Source organism: Patagioenas fasciata, chromosome 7 (genome assembly GCF_037038585.1).
Source record: "Patagioenas fasciata isolate bPatFas1 chromosome 7, bPatFas1.hap1, whole genome shotgun sequence".
Lineage (NCBI taxonomy): Eukaryota > Metazoa > Chordata > Aves > Columbiformes > Columbidae > Patagioenas > Patagioenas fasciata.
Genome location: NC_092526.1, coordinates 23,338,127 through 23,360,553, shown reverse-complemented (window position 1 = coordinate 23,360,553; position 22,427 = coordinate 23,338,127). Strand labels below are relative to the sequence as shown.

The 22,427-nt window shown below is 43.4% G+C and overlaps 1 protein-coding gene across 11 annotated transcripts in view; it reads left to right on the top strand.

The window, feature by feature from the left end:
• WIPF1 (WAS/WASL interacting protein family member 1) overlaps window positions 1-22,427 on the top strand; it is a 57,346-nt gene that overhangs the window by 18,892 nt on the left and 16,027 nt on the right. For 5 of the 11 annotated variants that reach the window (XM_065841019.2, XM_071811106.1, XM_071811107.1 and 2 more), the window contains 2 exons: window positions 2,875-2,988; window positions 21,279-21,367. In XM_065841019.2, coding sequence (XP_065697091.1) covers window positions 21,317-21,367 — 51 coding nt within the window. In that variant the 5' untranslated portion in view covers window positions 2,875-2,988; window positions 21,279-21,316. Of the gene's footprint in view, window positions 1-2,874; window positions 2,989-3,051; window positions 3,423-14,914; window positions 15,100-21,278; window positions 21,368-22,427 lie in introns of those variants that run through there. The other 6 variants (XM_065841020.2, XM_071811112.1, XM_071811104.1 and 3 more) reach the window with 4 other exon arrangements.

The window sequence follows — 22,427 nt, the reverse complement described above, 5'->3', positions numbered from 1 at the left end:
TCTGTCCCAGCTTTTCTGTGCTGGAGGGTTTTGGCTTGGGAATGTGCCATATCAGGAATAAAACGGCACCAGTTTGGTGCTTGAGATCTTGGAGCTCTCAGATGGAGGCGGTTTAATGGGATGTATGTTTTGTAGTCATACTCAAAAAAACCCCATGTTATTTTTAACTATTATCAGACATTAATTAAGAACTTTGAATGCAAAGTCAAAGTTAAAAAGAAAATAAACTTCAGGATGATAAAATGTAGACTATAGTAGCAGTGCTTCACAGAACCTGAAATAAAACTGAATGTCCTACCGGGGCACACGTGGTGCTGGGCGTGCGCAGGGGGTGGCAGAGGTGCTCCCTGCATGCAGGGACTCCCTGGCTTACCAGCAAGGCCACAGCTGGCACAGCGCAGGGCTTGGACAGCAGGAGTGATCCAGCATGAAATGCAGCTGTTGGATGTGACAGATGCTGTACTAAGGGCATGCCAGAGATTAGAATCAGAGATTTGAGTGTCAGGCAAGTATTCCTAAAACAGCCTATACCTCACAAATCTTTTAAAAAACATTTCCCTGAATGTGTAGAAAAACGGACCAAGTTGCACTGCTATTATGCCTTCCTCATGTCACCCAGTGCATTCATCCTGATCTCAGCCTAACAAGATGTACGTAAAATGAACGCAGCAGCTCAGGAAGGACCAGGCTGGGTGAGCAGATGAGTCCTCACCTCCTCCTGCCAGGGAAGCAGACACTGGCTCTGGCTCTGCCGCGGGCACTGGGGGTCTCAGCAATTTGGAAATACCAGGGCCCTCATTTTGTCAGCTTACAGCTCTGCAGCTCTCATTGTCTGCAGCCTTGCAAAGCTTGCTTTCAGATGTTGTGCTTTGGAGTTTCACATGCAGAAGGCTCTGGCCTTAGCTGGGCTTCTCTGCTGTAAAACTGGCAAGTTTTGCAAAGAGAGCCAGCGTTCTGCCCCAGATCAGCCTCTCTGCTTTATTGGGGTTTATAGCCTTCACCAGAACACTGGGAAACTCAACTCTGTTTAACTAAGAATGTGATTTAAAAGCAATTTAGTAAAATCTCACTGCAGACATTTTCATTTCAGCTTAATCCTGCCTTATAGCGGCTCATCTCAAATAGATTAGGAGTTGTTTTAAGATAAATATAGTGGCTCGTAAATAATACATTTGAGCCTCCACACAGTGGTTTGTGCTAGGTATTTGAAATTGAGTTAAAAAATAAACTGACACACTTTCCTAAATAAATAAAGCCTAACACTTTGCTACCAGGAGCGAGCACAGCCAGCCAGGACTGAGAGAGGAGGGGAAGAGCGGGAGAGGGTGTAGGAGAGGGGGAGTTTCTGAATGGGCCTGTTCCACCAGCTTGCATTATGAAAACCAGGGAAAGAATGTTTCTTTCCCTAGCAAATTAAAAAGGAAATCTGCAAAAAGAGGAAAGGGAATGAAGAGTACAGACTAAACAAAGGGAAATAAATATGAATTGAAATGAGAGAGAAGGAAACAAAAAAAAAAAAATTAGTAGAAAATGGAACCAGATGGAGACAAATCCTGTACTCAGGAAAAAAGAAAAAAAATCTGGTTTACTGAACTTTGGAAGGAAGGGAGAATGTGTGTATGTGTTTGCACATATTTGTAGCAGCTATAGAACGAAAAATAATTTTTCTGTATGCTTTTTAAAAAGTTACTTATTTTGTTTTCTGTCCCTTGGGTGGTATTAGTATAAAAATTTGTAAGTTTGAGAGAACTTAAAAGTTAGATGAAAGCAATTGTAAGGTATCTTTAATTCTGCAAACAAACAGAATAGATCACTCAGAATGCCGCTTTAATCACTGGCCAGTTTTGCTCCCCAGAAGTTACTCAGCTGCAGTGTTCTCCTGACTCTGTGTCCGCTGTGCACTTGGATCCAGGGCACAGGGTTGTCCTGTGCTCTGCAAGGGAATAACCAGGAGCAAAGATGTGTGACACCAACTAATGCAAATCTGAAGCGCATGGGCCAGCTCCAGAGCGGTTGCAGCAGGATCCCTCATGGGTCCCATTTCACCACATAGTGTGTGTGAAGGTTTCATACTAGGCAGGGAGTGGAGTCTCGAGACTTTGATCTCCAAGTAGAAATAAATCCATAAAATGCCAAATGGTTACTGTTCTTATATTTTATTTTAAATTGACTTGATTGTTAAAGACATTTTGTTCTTTTAATATTAAATCCATCATCAAATGGACAAGGGTATCTTTTGCTGGGATGTTATTTGCAGCATGTCTCTATCACATCTTGCTGGCCATTCCTTCCCCCTTCCTCCTGCCCCTCCACCCCCCCCTCCAAATGCAAGTTCTGCAAATAATTTCTATAATTGGCTGTTTAAAGCTTCTAGAGGTTGAAGGAGGTCAGTTTTATTTTGTTTAGGTGATTTGTTTCAGTTTTTGCATGCATTTTTCTCTACCCTGAACTATAGAAAACTTCTGTTACAAAGCTGTTTGGTGAACCGTGGCTCTTTGAAGATGAGCAATCGTTGCAGTGGATAATTCACTTCAGTCTTACTGCCAGATCCATCCACACATCTTTAGGCTTTTCTGCTTTCGTTCCACCATTTATATTGGCTTTTATTATACTATGCTGAAGGCAGGGGGAATTATCTTAAATTTGTTTGAGAACAAATTGGGCCTTTTGGCCACAGGGATTGATATGGAGAGCACAGTCAGTGTATCTTCCTGTTCTAATTCTTGTTTAGGTGAAGGCAGGCCCCTCTTTACATACTGCCAGTTTCTCATGCAGAATTTCTACATGTGCAAGGAGATGCATAATATGTACCCAGGCTCTGTGGTCCTCAACATTTTGGTTTCACAATTAATTTATTTTTTTTCTTCCTTGCAGGAATGTGCAACCTGGAAAATGCTGCTGAGATCTAATTAACTTCAGCAAGTCTTTTCTGGACTGGATTTGCCAGGCCTCCTATTCTGTGCAAGCGTTTCTCCTGCTGGTGAGGAGGTACAGAACCTGTGGGGTTGATGCCTGGAGAGGGATGGGAGCAGGTGGAGTCACTGTGTGAGCAGCAGCACAGGGACACATCTCTGGCATGTGTCACCCCTGGCCTGTCACAACCAGGAGTCACAGAGCCATCTCATGTCGTGATGTGCAGTGTGGCAATATAGGAGTCATTCTTCTCCAGGGCAGGGTTAATGGCAATGCCATGTTACTGACATGCTCTGATGTAGCATACCTTTTCTGATGTCAGATTTAGGTGCCTTGGGTTATGGCAAATTTTCTGCCAAATCCACAAGCACTTAACACAGTGTTGGGTGGTTTGTTGGTTGGTTTTTTTTGTTTTTTTTTTTTATTTCATTCTAGTAGCACAGCACTAACAGTGGAGGGATTTAAGACTTCACATGACAGTGAGGAGACCTGAAATATGATTTGACCAGGTACTGTGAATTCATAAATGTCCTGGCTTAGAACAAATTACATTACACTTGAAAACTACACAGTGAAGGTTGCAATGTTCAGAGTGGGGTGCTAATGAACAGTAATGGTATGAAAAGGTCCACGGAGACATCTAGCGAATCGGAAAGAAAGAAATAACAGCGAGTTTACTTCTTAATTTTTTTATTGTTGTAGCAGAGGGTTAAGCAAACAGCAGGGACTCTAGATAGGCTGCAATAGACTGACCTAGAGCTGGTGCAGTCCAGCAGATCAAATATTATTTCCTATTGTAAATGCACTGTATTGTAAGCCCTGACTGTGGTTTGTTTGTGATTAGTGGGCCAGATAGAAACTGATGCTGGGAGGCTCTCAGAGACACTTAGGATTTTGGTTCTCTGGAGACACAAGCACAAAACCATTCCGGGCTTTTTCTTGATAGGATCTATCACTGATCCATGTGGGTTGATGCTTTGGTGTAGTTTCAGCAGTGCGCTTGCTTTAGAAACCAGAGTCTGGAGAAATCTGGGTGTCAGGCTTGGGAAATATGAGAGGGAAGAGTTAGTCCTAGGAGCAGACAAACATCTTGCTTCATTCGTGGCTCCACAACTTATATCAAGCATGAGAAACTGCTGCCAGGATGCGGAGTGTTGCAAAGCCTAATATTTGGAGAGTTACTGCACATCAGAGGACCAAAAAAGATGGTACTACTGTGTGATCAGCAGCCAAACACACCTATTTGGGCAGTCTGGGTTAGAAAGGGTGGCTGTTTGAAGGAAGGAGACTCGCATACAGGGTAAATATGAGTATTTTTAAATTGACATTTATGTTTTAATTCAAATTAGTATTTTGAATGCTGCAAAAGAATACAGAATGCAATACTGAGATATAAAGATGGTGAATTGTGTCACCCTCACCCATTTCAAATATGATTAAATGTTTGAGGAACAGCAGTAATGTTGAGAGATGGAATGAATACAGCCTGTGAGGAAAGACTGGAGGAAATATGATTGCTTAGACTAAAGATGAGAAGATCAGAGGCATGTAAATGGTTTTCAAATAGCCACGAAGAGGAAAGGAATAAATTATTCTGCGCATCAGTTGTAAATAGGGTGAGAAATAGCTAATGAAATCACAGCAAAGGAGGTTTAGATTAGGTACTGGGGAAAACTTCATTAGCTGTGAAGCTAATGAAGCCGATGACTGAGGGATATTGCAGAACTTCCATCACTGGAGATTTTTAGAGAGAGAAGAGATAAATACCTGCTAGGAATGATATCATTGATAGTGACGCAGGGGAAGGGTAAGTGCCCTCTTCCAGCCCTGCTGTCTGTCGTTCTGTATTTCATTCTCCTTGTAGGCAGTGACTTTAAATTTTTCTGGTTATTGATGAAAGCTGAATAGTTATTTTTAAAACAATAAACACTTCCATATGTATGGTACAGTATATCACATAGTCCTCTTTTCAAGGAGGGAAGTTGACATGCTGTTCCTGAGTTTCCTGAGGAGATTTTGCTCTTCTATTTGGGAGTCAACAGATAAAATTGAGTGTGTTATACTGTGCACTGTGGGAAAGTATAGAGTTGTTATGACTAGCAGCTGGCAGGGTAACTACCAGCATGAGAGGGAGACCTGAAAAGGCAGGCGGTGCTGCTGTCTTAGGTGAACAGTTGTGGGAAGACAGAAAACAGCTCATTTTTATCATGGACCTCAAAACTCTGGTACTAATGGCAAACTGCAGATTCCCATGGGCTGTGCAAAACCAGTTCAGTCTGCACTGAACTAATAGCCAGTTCAGATGGATCAGGGCTCGCCCAGAGCAGTGTCTGCCTGCAGAGCTCAGGGTTTGCTCGCACAGTAGCCCAGGTGCTGCTGTGCCCTGCCTGCGCAGCAGCTGGTTCTCTGTGCAGTGGCGCCTGGACCAGCCTCACCTGCATCCCAGCGCTCGGAGCCAGCCCACTGCTGGGGGCATAGACAGGTACAGGAGGAAACAGCCGTCCTTGTAGTAGCACTTGTTTGAAGGCTGCCAGTCGGCAGGACTGCAGTTTGAGAGAGAAGGTTGGCATTGTGAGAGTAATAATGGCTTATGACCTGATAAAACCAATGCAGAGCTTCCTTTCAGCTGTGGGTTTGGTCCAGATACAACAACTTTCCAGAATCAGAAAAAGACATATTTTTCTCTGGAAGCTTGTGGCCTCAGATTTGAAGTGGTTCTTATCTCTCTGTTTAATTACCAGTTCTGGTTTTGTAAGCAGAGATGTCAGTAGTCGTATTTCAGTCTGACATATGCTAAACTTAGTCTTCAAACTTACTTAAAATAAATCCAGTTTGGTTTTGCCCACGTAAGCTGACCAAACCGTTCAGCCAGTTTGATCAGGGTTTCAGCCATATTTACCAGATTCAGATGTTATGCTAGCTTTAGCTAGGGCTTAACAACTGTGACAACCACTCTTATTACAAAGAAATTCAAGGGGAAATGGGCTGCCACCCTCCAATACCTGCTGTTTCAGGGCACCTGCACTGAGCACTCCAGTCTGCAGTGACTGATTTGTTTTCTTTTCTGAGCTTTTGGTAGATTGGTACTAGTGAGGATGAATTTGAGCAGTCCTGTGGAGTAAGAGGACTGTCCAATGAAGTATGTTCTAAAGAGGAAATGCAAGTGTTGAATGATGGTATGTGGCTGCTTTTGGTTTTGTGGGTGTATTTTTTTCATGGCAGTGGTATTCCATACATACTCTTCTTTTTTTTCTTTTTTTTTCTTTTTTTTTTTTTATGTTAAACACCGCCAAACTACTACTTTTTATGCAAAAAGCTGCATTCACAATACCAGCGGGACCTTGGCTAGACCTGCTGTGTTGCATGGAGGCGAATTACTTCCAAACTCAGCAGCTCCCTGTGGAGCAGGCTGTCTTGGAGCTGCCAGCTAACAGGGAGGTGCCATGCTGGCTGGGCACCCCACACAAAAACATGGCAGGAACCAGAAGTTGCTGCCAGTCCCAGGGCAGCTCCCCAGGGGACTTTGTTTCTCCCGGAGCTATGGTTTGCAGCTCGCAGCCAGTTCAGGCAAGATGTTGGCTTATCCTCTAGCACATTCACCTGCTTGGCATGTCTGCCAAGTCTGACTGAGGATAGAGATGACCTATGCAGTCAGCTAGATAGGACCTCATGTGTGATGTCACTACAGTACCCTGAACGCCCTGGTAAACCTGTGTCCTCCAGGGCAGCCACGCACATGACACGTGACCTTTGACTACACTCGCTACACAGCAACACTTGGTTTTCAAAGATCATGGAAAGTGGTTGGAGAGATAAATAATTAAAATAAAATGCAGAGGTCTGAATGGAATATCTTTTAGTTAACAGTGACTTGGGAAAATGCTCTTTTTCTGTGTCTGTGGACTCGACCAGCTCCACAAATAGAAAGTGGGGGGGGTGCTGCAGATTTTGGAGGGTCCAGCCTGGGCAGCTGGCCTGGGTGGTGCAGCTGTGGTTTCCCTGGTCAGGAGCGCAGCGCAGGACATGCTGCCTCTTTGTGCAGGGGAAGATCTGCAGTTCTTGCTGCTAAACCACGTTAGACTTTGCCCTGCCCATTTTTTTGGCAGAAGCCATGAATAAACATTCTTTCCAGCTTCTCTTCTTCACTCGCTAGCTAAGTACTTGCCATGTGCAGCTGTAAAAAGTTCTTTCCAAAGAGAAATAAACTGGAGCAAAGACTTTTGTAATTGGAGATGTGGAGGAAAGCAGAAGACTGTTTTTGCTTTGTCGTCCTTGGTTGCTTTTGGTTTTATTTGTGCCATACTTAAAACTAGTCCCCACTACGGGGCTTTGGGCCCCCTTGTCCGCATCTGTGTCCTCCGGGTGTTGGTTCTGGTGCCACCAGCTCACCCTGGATCCCTCCTGGGACAAGGTGACGATCAGCTTGGGCAGTCGGGACTCAGAGAGCCTGTGCTGGCTCAGCAGCGCCATGTCTGCACAGCAGTGAAACTGTGGAAACGTGAGCCTCTAGCAGTGGGGTTTGATGCCCGAGTTGGAAAATAGAATTCTGTTTGGATATCAAAGTTAATGATCATAGTTATAGCTTTGCAAGACATTTTTGTTGAAAAGCTTTTCTAATTAAACCCATCAGTTTATCAGAACCCTTTTTTTCTTTCCTGAGATGGAAGGTAAATTTGGTACAGGATTTAAATTTCAGAAATTAGGAAGTTCTAAAATAATCTTTTAAAATAAATTTAAAGTACTTAAAGCAAATGTAGGCGCTGCTGAACTTTGGGCTTCTAAGAACAAAAACTAAAATTTCAAATTTTATAAACTTGAATTTTTTAAAATCAAGTTTAAAAAACAATCATGATTGAGATAGAAGTATCTTAGTGTCTTGAATTTTGACAGGACATGAAATTAGTTTCCCACTTCTCTCTAGTTTGTGTTTGTTTTTTCCTCAAAACCACATTATTAAATCTGGTAGCATACCAGCCTACACAGAGGTTTTAATGCCTCTCCAGGTAGAACCGGTATCTTAATTCCTAGAGTGAGTTAGAATTAGAATTGCTTTGAGCCTAAAAGAACCACAAACTGAGGCAAAACAGAACTTTTGCCTTGCTGTCTATTAGATTATTGCCAAGATAAATAATGAAGGATATTTCATATAGTAAATCTTAAAAAAATATATTTAATTATAGGGCTTTCAACTGGACAATGAAAACCTTATATTAAGTATGGACTGTTTAAGTGTGTGCCCTCCCTGTGGACGTTTAAATCAACATCATCTGCTGCAGATGTGTACTGTGCACTTGGATGTATATGTGCAAATTTCATAATCCCAGCATCAAGGCCGAGTTTTCAGTTGAAGTGCCAGATGTAAAATCTGCATCCTCTGTTTCAGTGTTATCTCATCTATATTTCATAATGCTTTAGAAAATAAAATAAAATGCGATTGTGGCTGGCCAATACGCTGATCTTTGTTTAGGTTATAGTAGTATGGGTACAAAGACTATTAGTATTGCCTGGATTTTATTCTTTGCATTTTGGCAGCTTATTTATGAAATAATTGAGAAGGCTCTTAGCTGTACCTTTCTTTTCCAAGTGGCTTTTGACATTTTTTTCTTGCCAAAATGCAGCATTGGAAATACTTAATATAAAAATTCATCCTTGTATTACTGCGGATGTTTTCCAGATTGTCCCAGATGGAAATTGTCAGTGATAGGAACAGTCCGTGAGCACTGTGGGTGCCTTGCACACATGCAAACTCAGATGCTGAAGGCTGAGGTCTGTCCTGTTACACATGGAGAGGTATTTGGTGCATGATGGGTTAGATTTTTACTGCTTCACAAAGAGCCAACTAAATCCAAACAGAAAAAGGAGAATTTCAGGTCTGTCCTTCCACCGCTCCAGCCCTGAGTGGAAGTCTGAGGTAGCAGCCACCAGGACGTTGGGCTCCTTGCCTGGGGACCTTTCTAAACACTAGTCCACCAGTCCCACCTCCCTCACATGGTTTCAATTCACAGGGCTGATCTGGAGCTCATCTCTGTGCTGGCCAAGGAGTGAGAGTGTCTCCAAGCACCCTCCTGCCTTGCTCCTCCACCCATCCCTCTGGTTGGCCCATGGCTTGGAGGGACCTTCTGCAGGGTGGCCACCAAACCACTAATTTGGTCTGGAGCTGTTCTTCCCAAGAAGTAAACCTGGAGCAGATCCTCTGCAGGTTTCTATATGTATTCCCATTTGGTAGCAGGCAGGAAGTGCTGGCCAGCTCAGAATGAGCTGTGTGGTGCATTCAGGGCTTCAGCATTACAAGAAGAAAAGGCAATTCTGCATCTTCCCCACTGGTGCTCTGCTTCAGCCCCGGAACCTCAACTGGCAGCCCTCGTCACTTAGGATTCACATTACTCCTTTGGGACCAGATCTTCCTCTGACATAAAACTATAGCAGTTCCTATCAGCTAAAGACAGCTGATACTTTTTTTTTTTTAACTTGTATTAAAAATCAGACTTCTAAAACAAAGCTTTTCTTGCTGTAGTAATAAAGGCAGTGAGTTAAGAGAGCTAATATGGGTATGTTATAAAATCTATGGTTTTTAAAACAGGAAAAAAAAAAGTCTGATTTAGAATATTTTATATATGATACAAAGAACCAAACAATATAGTGACAATGGCAGCCTTCAGTCTGGTTTATTTAATGGTTATCTGATCTGTTAGTTTTGTACAACCCATCTAAAGATAGTTTTTGGGTTGTCTTTTTGGACAATTTTTAATAGCAATAATATATTGCTTCCTCTATTTTTCTGAAGTTGCAGGAGAAGTGTCCTGGATTGCAACTGTGCCAATAATCTTGCGGTGCAGGAACATAACATTTTTGACTTGTATATGGATTAGAATGAGACATCATTTGCCAGTACCGTAAGGGTATTAGGTGATCGCATAAACTCCCATGTGAAATAATGTGTTTTCAGTAACACTGTTTTTTTTCTCTGTTTTTGAATTAATCAGTTTCAACCCAAAATATGTACAGTAGGATATTTAAGGTTACAATTAATCTCTTATCCTTAATTCACCTTGGGTTTGGGGTTTTTTTTTTTATTGCTTTGGTCACAGTTTCCATAGTTTTGTAAACCCTTTTGAAATGATGATCACCTTTTGGCCACAGTATCTCAGTAGTTTGGGGTGAGCTAAGGTTGGCTCCAGCATGAAGAGGGGGTGACTGAAGTCGTGTATTTTTGGGAAGGGGGGTGTGTGTTAAACCACACCTTCTGTTTGTTTCAGATCACTTTTTGCCTCCACTTTTCCAACCTCTTCATTATTTCCATCCTGATTTTAAAATATCTTCCGCAGATTTGGTTTTATGTTGGCGAGAACCTTTAAAAATAATTACTGAAACCATAGCAGCCTGCATGAAAGCTTTGAGAGGCAGAGGGAGCAGCGAGAGGCAGAGGCTCACTGCCAGGCCACTGAGTGCAAACGCTGCACGTTGCTTTGGTTCCTTGTACAAATGGACACTTTGTCATCCAGCTCCCCGCATGTGCAGCTGTCCAGCACACATTGCCCAGCTTCACATACATCAGGGTTTTTGGGCTTTGAAAGTGATATTCATTTTTAATTACCTTAATCTAGTTATCACGTAAATTATGTAAAAAAGAATTTCTTTTTGTAGCTATTCTCAGAGGAGGATCTATGATCAAATGCCAATCATAGTAACTACCAAAAACTGTTTAAGTGTGCAAAGTAATTGTATATTTTATGTATATTCATTTACACCTCAGCAAGCTGAAAGTTTTCCATTGCTTTATTTGCAAATTTGCATTAATTCCTTTTGGCATATGAATTATGAAAAAGTAATTGTTTTATAACATCCCAGCAGAGTCTACAAAGACCTTAACTTTCCCTGGCCATGATGTTGAAACAAATGGCAGATCAAATGCTATTGTAGAACTTTTTGCATCAGAGGCTAGCGAAGGTTTGCGAACACAGGGAATACAAGTCATATGCGGAGTGAGTCCTCATTTAGTGTCTACTCAGTTTGTGAGGTCTGACGTGAGTTTCTATTCAGTTTGTGGTCTGTGAGCAGGGCACAGAGGGAAAGTTAGGGGGAGTTTTTCAGTAGGTCATGGTCCTTTGAGACAGATGACAACATACCTTACTGGTTGCTCTCGCCGAGCTCATGAAGCAGGATGTCAGCAGTGCTGAACACAACTGATGGCATCTCTGTGCTGACCGTGGCTGCGGTCCATGCTTCACCAGCCTTCTGCATCCACAGGACAGTGTTGTGGGAGCCAGTGCCAACCTTGATTGCTGACTCTGACATTTCTCAAGTTTGTTACTTATGTGCAAATATGATTCATTGCCTCACAAATGTTCTGGTATGACTAACCTCAAGCTACAGCACAAGTGCCTGCACAGTGGAGAACATCAAGGGACTTTGCAGGATGCACTCATCTTAATCTTTAAGTCTGATGATCCCAAATAATTCAAACACTTTCAGCAAAGTTATAAGGGTCTCATCCAACCCCCTCAGAAAACTGGCCTGAGCCTTTCTGGGAACTCTAATGAGAGTAAAATCTGACTCTCCATCTCCCCCCATATTAGTGGAGGTATGAAGTCTGAGCACTTTACAGCCTCAAATACTCTGAAATTAACTTTTGGAATGGAAAATAAGAATTTTTTTTTTTTTTCTTTTTAATTAAAATCTCTACCAGACCTGGTTGCCTGTCTCTCACAAAACTGATTTATGGGGCTTGCCGCACTGAACACAGGCTTTTATTGATGGTAACCTGACTCTGAGGTGGTATTTGATTTTCTGAACTGTCTTTGGAGGAGCAGGCTACATTACATTTTGCAGATCTGGAGCTGGGTTTTGTTTTGTTTTTCCCACACTCTGTGCAGATCACTCTTTGATTGCTCCTCTAATGACAGGTATTCAAGTTACTCTCTAATTCATGTCAACACCTGGGCTGTAAAAACTCTAATGCACTCTTGCTCATGTAGTTACTCTTTCCCTGCTGACTGCACAGGCCACTTAAATTTTGTTTGGGCTTTTGATGTGAAATCTGAACTAATCTTTGTGAACTGTAGTTTTTCAAAATTCTTATAGGAATATTGCAATATTTACAAGAGAGAGGAATTGGAAAATGGTGCTTTAAATTAATTCCGTGTGCCTGGCTGTTATATGCCTCAGATTTCCCCTGTAGACGTAGTCGCTATTTTAATATTATTTTATAGATGCTGGTTTTAGTAGAACAGACACAGCTCACTGCAGGTTTAGTAGTTGATGTAGTTGATTGTGATGAAGAAAACAATTTATGTTAAAAAAAGCCTATTTGAATGCTGAAGCTGAATTTTAATCCTACGTCAACTAAGAAGTAAAATAATCTGACTGTGCGAGATCCTTGGTCCTTTTTTGTATGCGTTCATAACAGTGAAGTGCTTTTGACTGCAGCATCATGTCATCCTGTTGGTCAGAAGACAAAAGTGAACGAAGACAACTTCAGTAGTGGTGCTACACAAGTCACAACATTATTGATTTGGCGCCCTGGGCATGGAGAGGATGCAGCGTGAGGTGTCTCAGAGCTTCCACAGTGTAACCTGTGGCTCCAAACAGGCTCTTTTCATCCCGGCATCAGGATCTGCAGAGAGAAGCCCCTCTCCTTACCACCACTGCTGTGAAACGGACCCACGGCTTGCCGGCGCCCAACTGTGGGCAGCAGAAGTCCACCAGCAAAATCCCAGGGCTCACTCACCAAGTTTGGATCCTATGACTTCTTTCCACGCTGGCTGAAAGTTGTAACAGCTCAAGTGTCCAAGAAAAACATTCAGACTAATTTCTGATACTTTTTGGCCTGCTATGCCATAAAACGGCAGAGAGAACGGGAAAAAAAACCAATATGTAGACTTCTATCCATTTGATTAGAATGGCAGAATTGCCAGCCACGGGCCAGGAATCACCCTGTCCCACTGGGGGCTGCGGGGTGCCACGGTGTGAAGACAAGCTGGTGGGAAGTGTCCTGCTCTTCAGGATCTTCAGGGCTTTTTCCAGCTTAATGATTTAGGGCTGAGTAAGCTGGAGGCAATATGCAGAAATCCTTAGTTTCTGAACTAGCCTGTTCACCCTACCAACAGCTTCTAGAGCTTAAGACAGCTCAAGTTTTGTGGAGAAAGCTGTGCAGCAAAACGCGTGCTGCTGAACAGCCACATGACACTGAGTGATCACCTCTGGAGTAATGAGGCACTGGAAAAATCTGCCTCATCAGAGAGAAGCTCTTGGGCTTTGTATTAGGAACAGTATTTAGTGAACACAAAATGTTCACAAGGAGGAACAGGCAAGGGAATAAGGTAGAGAGAGACATCAGGTCCTTGTTCCGCCAGGTATGCTGTTCCTGTATGGAGAAGTGTTCCCTGCAGCCTCCCTGGAGGGCTGGAACAAGGGTCTCTCTCACACAGGGCTGTGTGCTGAGGTCGCCTCCGATCTGGGTGAATCCCTGGCTAGCTGCATTGGGCAGCATGCCAGGGATAACACAGCTTGTGTGTCATTTCAAACATTCGGGTTGCCTGAAGGCTGCTTTGGATGGTGGGTGATGAAACACTGCAGGCAGCTGTGCTCTGGATGGCTGAAGTAAGAGCTCAGTCACAAACAGCTTGCTCCTTAACCATCACTTCTGCCTTGGAGAGAGGGTGAAGCTGTTTGTGTAGGGTTTTTTTGTGGAGGGGTTCAGGGAGGGGCTTTTCAGTTTTTGGCAGGGAGGCAGGACTGGGGAGGGAGCTGTAGGGGGTTACAATGCCTCAAGTTGTGTCCTCCTGTCCCGTGGGCTGGGATACAGCCCAGTAACTGTAAATTTATCTGCTGTGTTTGGCCCCAACCTCCTGCTGAGGAATGACGTGCACATGCTTGTTTCAAGGCACCGGCGAGGCTCCCCATGGTGCTGGGTGCTGGGGCTCTGCTCCAGGCGCCATTTGCAGGGCTGAGGTCCCACTCCCCGGGGCAGGGTCACTGTGGCAGGGGTGTGAGCCAACTCTGGGAGTCTGAGCAAACCGGAATATTTCTTTACATCTCTTCTGAAAGCACTGGCTGAAATAAATTATGGGAGCATGGATTGGATTGAAGCAATTTCTGGTTTCAGTAAGTCAGAGAGATACTTTCTGGTATAGTGTATTTGCTCTTACATTATCAGCTTTTTTCAAGTCAACATCCAAACACTTAAACTGACTAAAAGTTTTGCTGCTTCTTCCAAGTAGTGACTATATTGGTGACTGGGGGCAGTCCTCCAACACTAGCCATTGCCTATGATCCTCTGCATATCTTGAAAAACATGTCCCTGAAAAGGAAAAAACTTTTTAAAATACTTGGATTAAAACAACATTCTGACACCATAGCAGCCTATTTTTTAGCTGTAATTTTCCATGGATGCTGCACTACTGGATTTTTGCCATGTAACTCCTGGTCGCCTTTGACAGATGAGGTTTGCTGGATGCAACTTGTTGTGGACCTTGAGTGCATCTGGCTGTTACCGCTCTTGGCACCCCATGGTTGTGCGCTCAGTGGCCTGATAGCTCGCTTGTCACTGACACCCCACAGTAACCTCCTTCCTGTGATGGTGAGAAGTAGCTCGAAAGTGTTCAGGAGGTTTAAAGACTCTGGGGAATTGCCCAGTATGAGCTGCAGTCAGTGCTGCCCGCAGAGTCCCTGTGCTTGGCTGGGTGCTTGGGAATGGGGAGGTGAGCATGAGGGCTGGAAGAAGAGGGAGATGCTGTAGGGTTGGCAGGACACAGGTGCCTGGGATAACTCACACAGAGGCGTGAAAGCATCTCACTGCATCATCATATCTCTTTTCTTTCTTTTCTTTTTTTGTTTTCCTAACTAGTCTTGTGCTTTGTTTGCTATTGTGGTTATTTATCTTACTGCTCCTTACTGGCCCCCCAGCACCTGCACCTTTCACGTAGCTCAGTTACGCTGTTGTAAGAGGTAAAAGATTAAAACTCTGCAATTTATTGACAAAAAATATGTAATCTCTCTGCAGCCTATGTAGGGCAGAAATAATGTTCACTGTGATGCTGGCTTGATGTGTTTCTTCCCCAAGAACTACCCGGTGTGCTCCTGCCAGAGACCTCGAGGCTCATGCTTCCCTCTTCTCTCCTTTTTGGCCCCTGACTGCAGCAGGATGGTGTTGCATCCCCCAAGTCGGTCACTGCTGTGTTTGTAAAGGTGCGGTTCCTTGTGGCAGATCTTCCTGTTACTGCCAACTCCTGTGTGACGTTCGGGTTGGGCTAAGTCTTATTTTGGGGCCACATACACTTCATCTGCTTTACACATGTGCCTGTGAGTGACGCCTGTGATCTGTCACCCCTCTGATGGCTGTTCATTGGAAGAGAATGGAAGCTCTGACTGGACATCTGAGCAAGAGCTCTCCAGCATCACTGTACTGGCTGCTTTCTCCACTGTGATGTTTTGTGTAGGGGTTGACATTTTTTGGTCTGGGTGGAAAATTATACCACTCATTTCAGGTACTATAGAGAGCTTCTTTGAAATATAAAAAGTCCCAAATAAAGTTGGCTTCCTCTCTCTGGCAGCGGCAGCTCCCCAAAATTTCCCTGGGTCTCATGTGTCCAATGTAACTTCTCTGTTGGCCTCCCTTTTGGCTGTCCAGTTCTCTGCAACTGGTTTTAAGGGTGAGATGTTAGTGCCTCCTTTTGCTACCACAGCTTCCTCTGGACAGGACAGGACAACTTGCATTTCATACCCTTGTAATGTCCTTTCTCAGGCCACAAAGTCATGTAATCCCTGCACCAAAAGGAGTGTTGTTTTAGCCAGAAATCATCTTTAAAAGACCAGTCACTGATGTTAAAGATGAGGTTCTTAGGGACATGGTTTAGTGCTAGAGTTAGGTTAGGGTTGGACTCAATGATCTTGAGGGTCTCTTCTAACTGAAATGATTCAATTCTATTCTAAAGGACCTCAAAATACTGAGAGTAACATTTTAGATGTCAGTTTCTTCCTCCAGAGCTCCTCAACTTCAGAAGGTTTATCCCAGTTAGGAGAAGGAAAATCCAGGCGTTCCTCCTGAGTGTAGGGTAGTTATACAGCAGCCTCCCTGTGTCCCAGCTAAAACTTGTATCAGGGTACATTAGCACCTGTCAGGCTTTTCACTTCTCTATGTGTGGGTAACTGAGGCCAAAGAGTCTCCTGAATACCCTTTCTTCACCCTGTAGAAAAATTTATCTTCAGTATATTCAGGTAGCTTCATGCTGTCCTGGCTTTGGTTTGGTGCCCTTGTTGAATTCTTTAGGGGCTTAAAGCCATCTGTTTGTATATTTAGTTATAGGATTCTACATATTTAGAAACTTTAAGAAAAAGATAAAAAAACAAAACTGTTTTTTTTTTTTTTCAGATAGGATTTACTGGCATGGTGTTGTGTGGTCTTCAACATCCTCTGAAGCTCTCATTCACACCTTGCCAATACAGACAGCACCTCTGGCCTTTGGAGGATACAGTGGTGGGATGTGGGAAATGCAGACCTACTAATGACTGCTTCACCAAGGAGAATGGGAGTAGGGGGACTCAAACCAATTTCATGACATCACAGTAACATTTTTAGTCGAAATGGTTTAATAGTTCTCTACTTTGTTAAAAAACAGCTTGTGAAAAAATATTGTGGCCTGTGTGAAACTGATTTTAAATTATTTTCCATCTATTTTGTAATGTTCTTACAGTTAGTTGTCCTTTTTGTTTTGAAAGCTACCTTACTAAAATACTTGGTAACCTAGCCCAATTTCTTCAAATTCAGATTTCTTTTTTTCTTTTTCCCTTCTTTCATTAGCAGGAAATCATGCATTTTGAAAGAACCATATCAATACTGGTTTGGAAGTTAGGTCCTTTTGCATAGAGGGCCAATTGACAGCTTCGCGTTTGTTTCCCTTTAAGTTCTATCAATTCTATTTTATTTCTACAGTTGTTTGTTCCTTCCTCTTTTTTTGCTTGGAAATTAATCACACAGGAAATGATTAACCACAGCTCGCTGTCTGTCTGCCTCTGACTCAATGTGTTGAAGAGAGGGTGCCTCGGAGCAGCTCAAGATGGCTGGCTAGATGCAAATACTGCACTTGCAGTCCAGCTGTTTGTGCTGTCCATCCCATGTTAAGTGTCACGTTTCTTTTTAGCATTTGTCATGCTCCTGAAATGATTTCTGAAGTACCAAATTAAATCTGAAACACCCAGAATTTGTGTTTCACAGAATTCAGGTTTGTGCCACTTTTGCTTGTTACTCTTTATGGATTACTTTGCGGAATACAACATATACATTCTCTCTCCTCTATTTTGTTTTTTAAATGACATTAGTGTTTATCATGATGTGTTGCATATCATAATATTTTTAATACCATTTCCGATATGGGCTGCTGGGTGTGCCTGGTAGCTTGTAAAATCAGAGCTTCTTTATGGAGCTCTGATCGTGTGATTTACCTGTGATTAGGCAGGCAGCTTTGGGGCACCTCACCTGCTGATGACTAGGGTGGCTTTCTCAGAAGGCAGCAGGCGCAGGCTGTGTGCACACCCCTCTGGTTGCGCATGGTCTGCAGGAGGCTGCTCTGGGCCGTAGCTGTGGCAGTGCGGAGTAAAGATGAGGGTGGTGCCGGCTCATGGTGATGGCAGCCCCGCTCAGGGCTGGGTCTCCAGAGGCATCAGCAGAGGAACAAGGCTGCTGGCACCTGCCTCACAGTGGGATGGCAGCTGCTGCTGCTGCCTGCGATGGCAATCCTTCCCTCTCGCCAACAGGACAGACCTTGGTGTTTGGGGCTCAGGCGCCGGTGCTGTGTGTGTGCGTGTGTGGGTTAGTTACCCTAATCCTGCACCACCAATGCTCACCTGGGTATAACGTTTCCATGTAGCTTCTTAAAAGCCATGATAATTTATACTACTGCCTAGAAAATATGTGAGGATGCATGTCTTTGGTTTCAAAGTACAGATACGCCTTTGGCCTTGGTCTTTTGCAAATGGTTCATTTTCAACACCCCACAGTACCGAGTGTTATAAGCAACTTGCTTGTTAGCAGATTTTGTAGGTAAAATTTATTACTGGGTGGATCAGTTGCTGTTTTGGGTATTTTATAGTGTCAGCTGTTAGTAATTGTACATGATGTCCTCTGCTTAAATCCAACTCTTTCCCACTGACTAACACCAAATAATTAACTGAGTCCATTGCTGAAGAGTAGGACAGTAACCAAAGTTTTCCTCTCATTACAGAATTACACTAAATATTTTAGGATATCTCTGTGCTCTATGCAAAACAGTGATCCTGCAAATTAGTGATGAACGAATCAGCTGCAGAACTCAAGTTCAGCAACGTGCTGACTCAGCTGCTTTGCTTCTGCAGCCCAAGAGGTGCTGCTCATGCCCAGGGTCAGCCTGTGCTGTGCTGGCAGGCCTCGAGTCACTGCCTCTCTTTACCACTTTATTATTCTTCCTACAGGGTTACAGTCATCAAAATTAAAAATCTAGAGCATGCCTCTTTTTTTCTTACCGAAAGTCAGACAAAGAAATAGATTGTACGAATCTAACAACCGAAGAGGAAGGGTGAGTTACAGCTTCAAAGACAGAGGTGCCACTTCTTGCTGCAAAGTTTCTGCTGCTTGAGTTTCTGCAATTCTCTCTCTCAGAAGTGTGCAGGGTGGGTTTTGGAGAAGCTGGATGTGTCTATGGGTAGTGGCTTCCCCTTAGAGAGCTCAGACTTTGAGCGTTACCTTGCTTCCCCTCTGTCCCCACCAATTCCTTAAGAAGCTGATCTAAAGCAACTCAGATAAAAGAAAAAAAAAAAAGGAAAACAGACCAGCACAAACATGCAGAAAGCAATCACATAACTGGCAGGGAGGTAGACAAGTTATGGTATTTACAAAAATACTGCTTTTTAGAGAAAGAGCTTTATAAACCAGCTGGCTCACTTGCTGCATTCAGGTCTGAGCTGCCTTAAGGAATTCATTTAAAGGTCTCATATTGAACCAAACTTTATTCTGCCTGCTCCAGGAGCGTTCCTGTGGCACATGGAGCACCGAGGAGACTCAGGGCACATTATCCATAGAGCTTTGGCTTCTTATCAAAGCAGTATGGAGAGCAGAATTTGTAATATCTTTCTCTTTTTAATCAGTTGAAGGAGTTAAAAGCTGGGTGAAACAGCCTGATGGCACAGTTACACTGGAGACAACTGCAGCTGTGAAAAGACTGTGTTAAGAAACAGGATGGTTGTGGTCTGCTGTAAGAAATAATTTTCCTGTTGACTGTTTTTTTAAACAGGAAGCTGAAGAACAAAGCAGCATTAGTCTTGGTGCTTTTAATAGGCTTCAGATTTCAAATATTGCATTTAGGATCAGCAGATCGGGAAAGGGATAGGGCTTGGTGCAGAGTTTTATGTAATGACTGAGAGCTAGAAAGACAGAAGACAGGAACAGAGCTGAATTCAAGCAGATCCTCTGAATGTGGAGCATGTGCCTCCCTGGAGAGGCCATAAGATGGGCAGTAATGTGCCAGAGGACTAATGGGAGCGCGCTGCTCCATCTGCAGGGCTTTGTGAGTGCATGTGTTTGCACAGCACTGCGTGGGCTTGGCTTCGCACAGTTTCCTCTTTGTCAGTCAGTCTGTCCATCCGCCAGCTTCCCCTCTGCTCCGGAAAGAGAAACGGTTTCTGCAGTACTGGAGAAGAAAACCTGCAGATGCTGGAGCCAGCAGTAGTGCCTCACACCTCTTTGAACTCCGTGTTTTTTTCTGGATAGTCTGCCAGAGATAGGGCTGATGTGTCAGACTGCTTTCCAGGCCCTTTCCTCTCTGAAGATTTTTGACAAAATCCATTAAAGTCTTATTTCAGAAAAGCTTTCTTCTGACGAAAGGTAGCTTGGCTTTTTTTTTTTTTTTTGGTAAGGTTTTATAGTTGTATTCCAGTTCTTTTGAAGCATGAGCATTTAACAAGATAAATCTGTACTTGTAACCGTTTTTTTCTTACACACATATCATGGATCATCTCAGAGCAATTGCAGACTTTGTAGGTGGTGACTTACCTCAAACCCTCACTGAAAATGCCATTTTGTTCCATTCAGAATATTTTCCTAATGCTCATTTAAACTATAAAGGGTACTGTACCTTTCATGTACTTGATTCAGCAGATACTGTGCTATTGCAGTTCTCCCTGGTTTTATCAAAAACAATGAAGTGCCTTCAGAAAATAAGAACTGTGTATGCTTGTAAAATAAATTGCCCTGTGGACCTCAGCAGTCAGCCTGGGGTTGTCTGGAGAATAACCCTTATTCCTGTTCCCACTGTGTTTACTTGTCTTGTGCAAACATGATATAAAAGGTGGCAAATCACTGTTGCTAGAGCTCGCTCAGGTGAATGGGCAAGAGCAAAGCACAAGCTGAAATACTGTAGCACTGTTGGCAAAGCCCTGGAGCCTCCGATAGGTGCAGTTCCAGCAGCAGTGTGCCAGTGCCACAAAAAGCCCTCGTGACTTGAAATAAATTCTTCTATGCTTTTCCTTTCTTTTTTTATTTTTTTCATGTAATATTTTAGCTGCAACAAAGTTTTACATTTCAGATGTGACATTCCTAGGGTTGCCCTAGGTTGGAAGTTCTGCTTGGGCTGGGAAGAAGTGGGAGCCTGGTCTTGGGCAGGGAAGCTGCGGGAAGGCTGAGTTTTGGCAGCCGGGCTTTTCCCTCTGCAGCAGCCTGCGGTGGGGAGGCCAGGCTGCGGCTGCTCTTCCTCCTTTGGACAAGCGATCAGAGCACGGGACAGAGCCTGACACTGTATTTGCTGTTCCTGAGAGGGCAGAAGGTGCATTCAGAGATGATGATGGAACTTGGTGTCTTCAGAGCAAGCAGGGAGAAAGAAGCATGGAGAAAGAACTATGAGTCTTTCCTAGAGCTCTGCTGTTCCACCCTATGCATAATAGTGTGTGTAGAGGGTAGCAGATCTTCCAGCAATTTTAAGTCTTTAAAAGGTCTGCATCTCTTTCTGAATCTGATCTTGAAGAGATCATGCCTTCTTTAAGTAAAAGTTAATGGTATAGCTATGGGATTATCCTGAAATACTTCCACAGGAATAAGATCATTGGATTAAACAGAATTCAGTTTTGTTATTGCATTTTTGTGAATTGCTATGGCCATGCATGGGTTGCGTTTGTGTGCAAAATTAGGTATCTATGTCTGTGAGTTAGTATGGCAATGTTTAAGGATGCAGCTGGTTTCCATACAATGAAACATGAAGTTTCTAAGATTACTTAGACTTAGAAAATGTAGCAGATAAACCTGTTAGCTGCAAGGATGTTTTTTAGCCTAGCAGAAAATGCTCCCAAAGGCAACAGATTTCTTAATCTCTGGTCCATGTGTGCCTCTGTGTTTTGCTGTGCAGGTGTTTTAGCAAGACTAGACAGAGCTCAGCCTTCCACCATGCCTGTGCCTCCCCCTCCAGCTCCCCCTCCACCCCCAACACTGGCCTTGGTAAGTTTTGCAGGAGGTAAAGGTACCATATACACTGTTCTCTGTTGCTGCTTGTCACATTGAAAGGGTCACACAGAGGCATTGAGGGGTGGACGAAAGTATGTATGGTATTTGGGGGAAGCTCTCCTACGTTATGTTTATGGTTAATGATTGATCCTACAAGAGGGACCATCACTTGCACTCCTAGTGCCCATAATGGATATCACTAGCCACATTCACTCTCCATCCTCCTCTTCCTCCCACAGGAGGTGATTTGATCTGAGAGGAGAGGTACAGCTCCCCAACAGCTTGTCTTAAATCAGGGGAATTGGAGTCTTGCTGTCCCATGGCCTTTCTCCAGCCATTTATGCCCACCTTCTCCCTTGTTCTACTCTACTACGTACATGACCCAAACTGGCAAAAACGAATTCTATTTTTTTAATTTGGCAAGGATAGCTCTTAGCCAGCATAGCTTCCGTAATCAGGCTGTGCTACCACAGTGCAGGAGCCACTGCTGGCACAGCATGGTGGGTGAGACTGCCTCCAGCCTGACGTAGGTCAGCCTAAGCTGGAATAGAGCTTGTGCTGTGTTTGCCGTCCAACAGGCAGCCACCTCATTGACAGGAAAGAAAAAGCTTCTTAAAATGCCATTGTAAAATACTCAGTTATTTTCAGAGCAAAGCCCGAGCTGGTTACACAGACAGGTTGGGCTGTGCTGCTGAAGAGCCTTTCCCTCATTTTCTACCACAAGCAAGAGACAGACTCTGTGCTTGATCCCTCCATGGCAACTCTTGCCACCTTTCAGGAAATTTTCATAACACTGATCTGGTGTTAGAAAGCTTTTTGGAACCACCATTACCTGGAAGAAATAACCATATATACATGCTTGTATGTATGCATACATGTGTATGTTTGGTGGGCTTTTTTTTTTTTTCTGGTTCTTCCTTGAAAAACTGTGTCACCAAAGCATAAACTGAAAAGAGAGGACCATTGAGACAAACCTCATGCATCTAAAGGTTTTATTTGGTCTGTTTGAAGAGGTCTATATTGTCAAAGTGGCGATTGCCATTTTATGGTATTT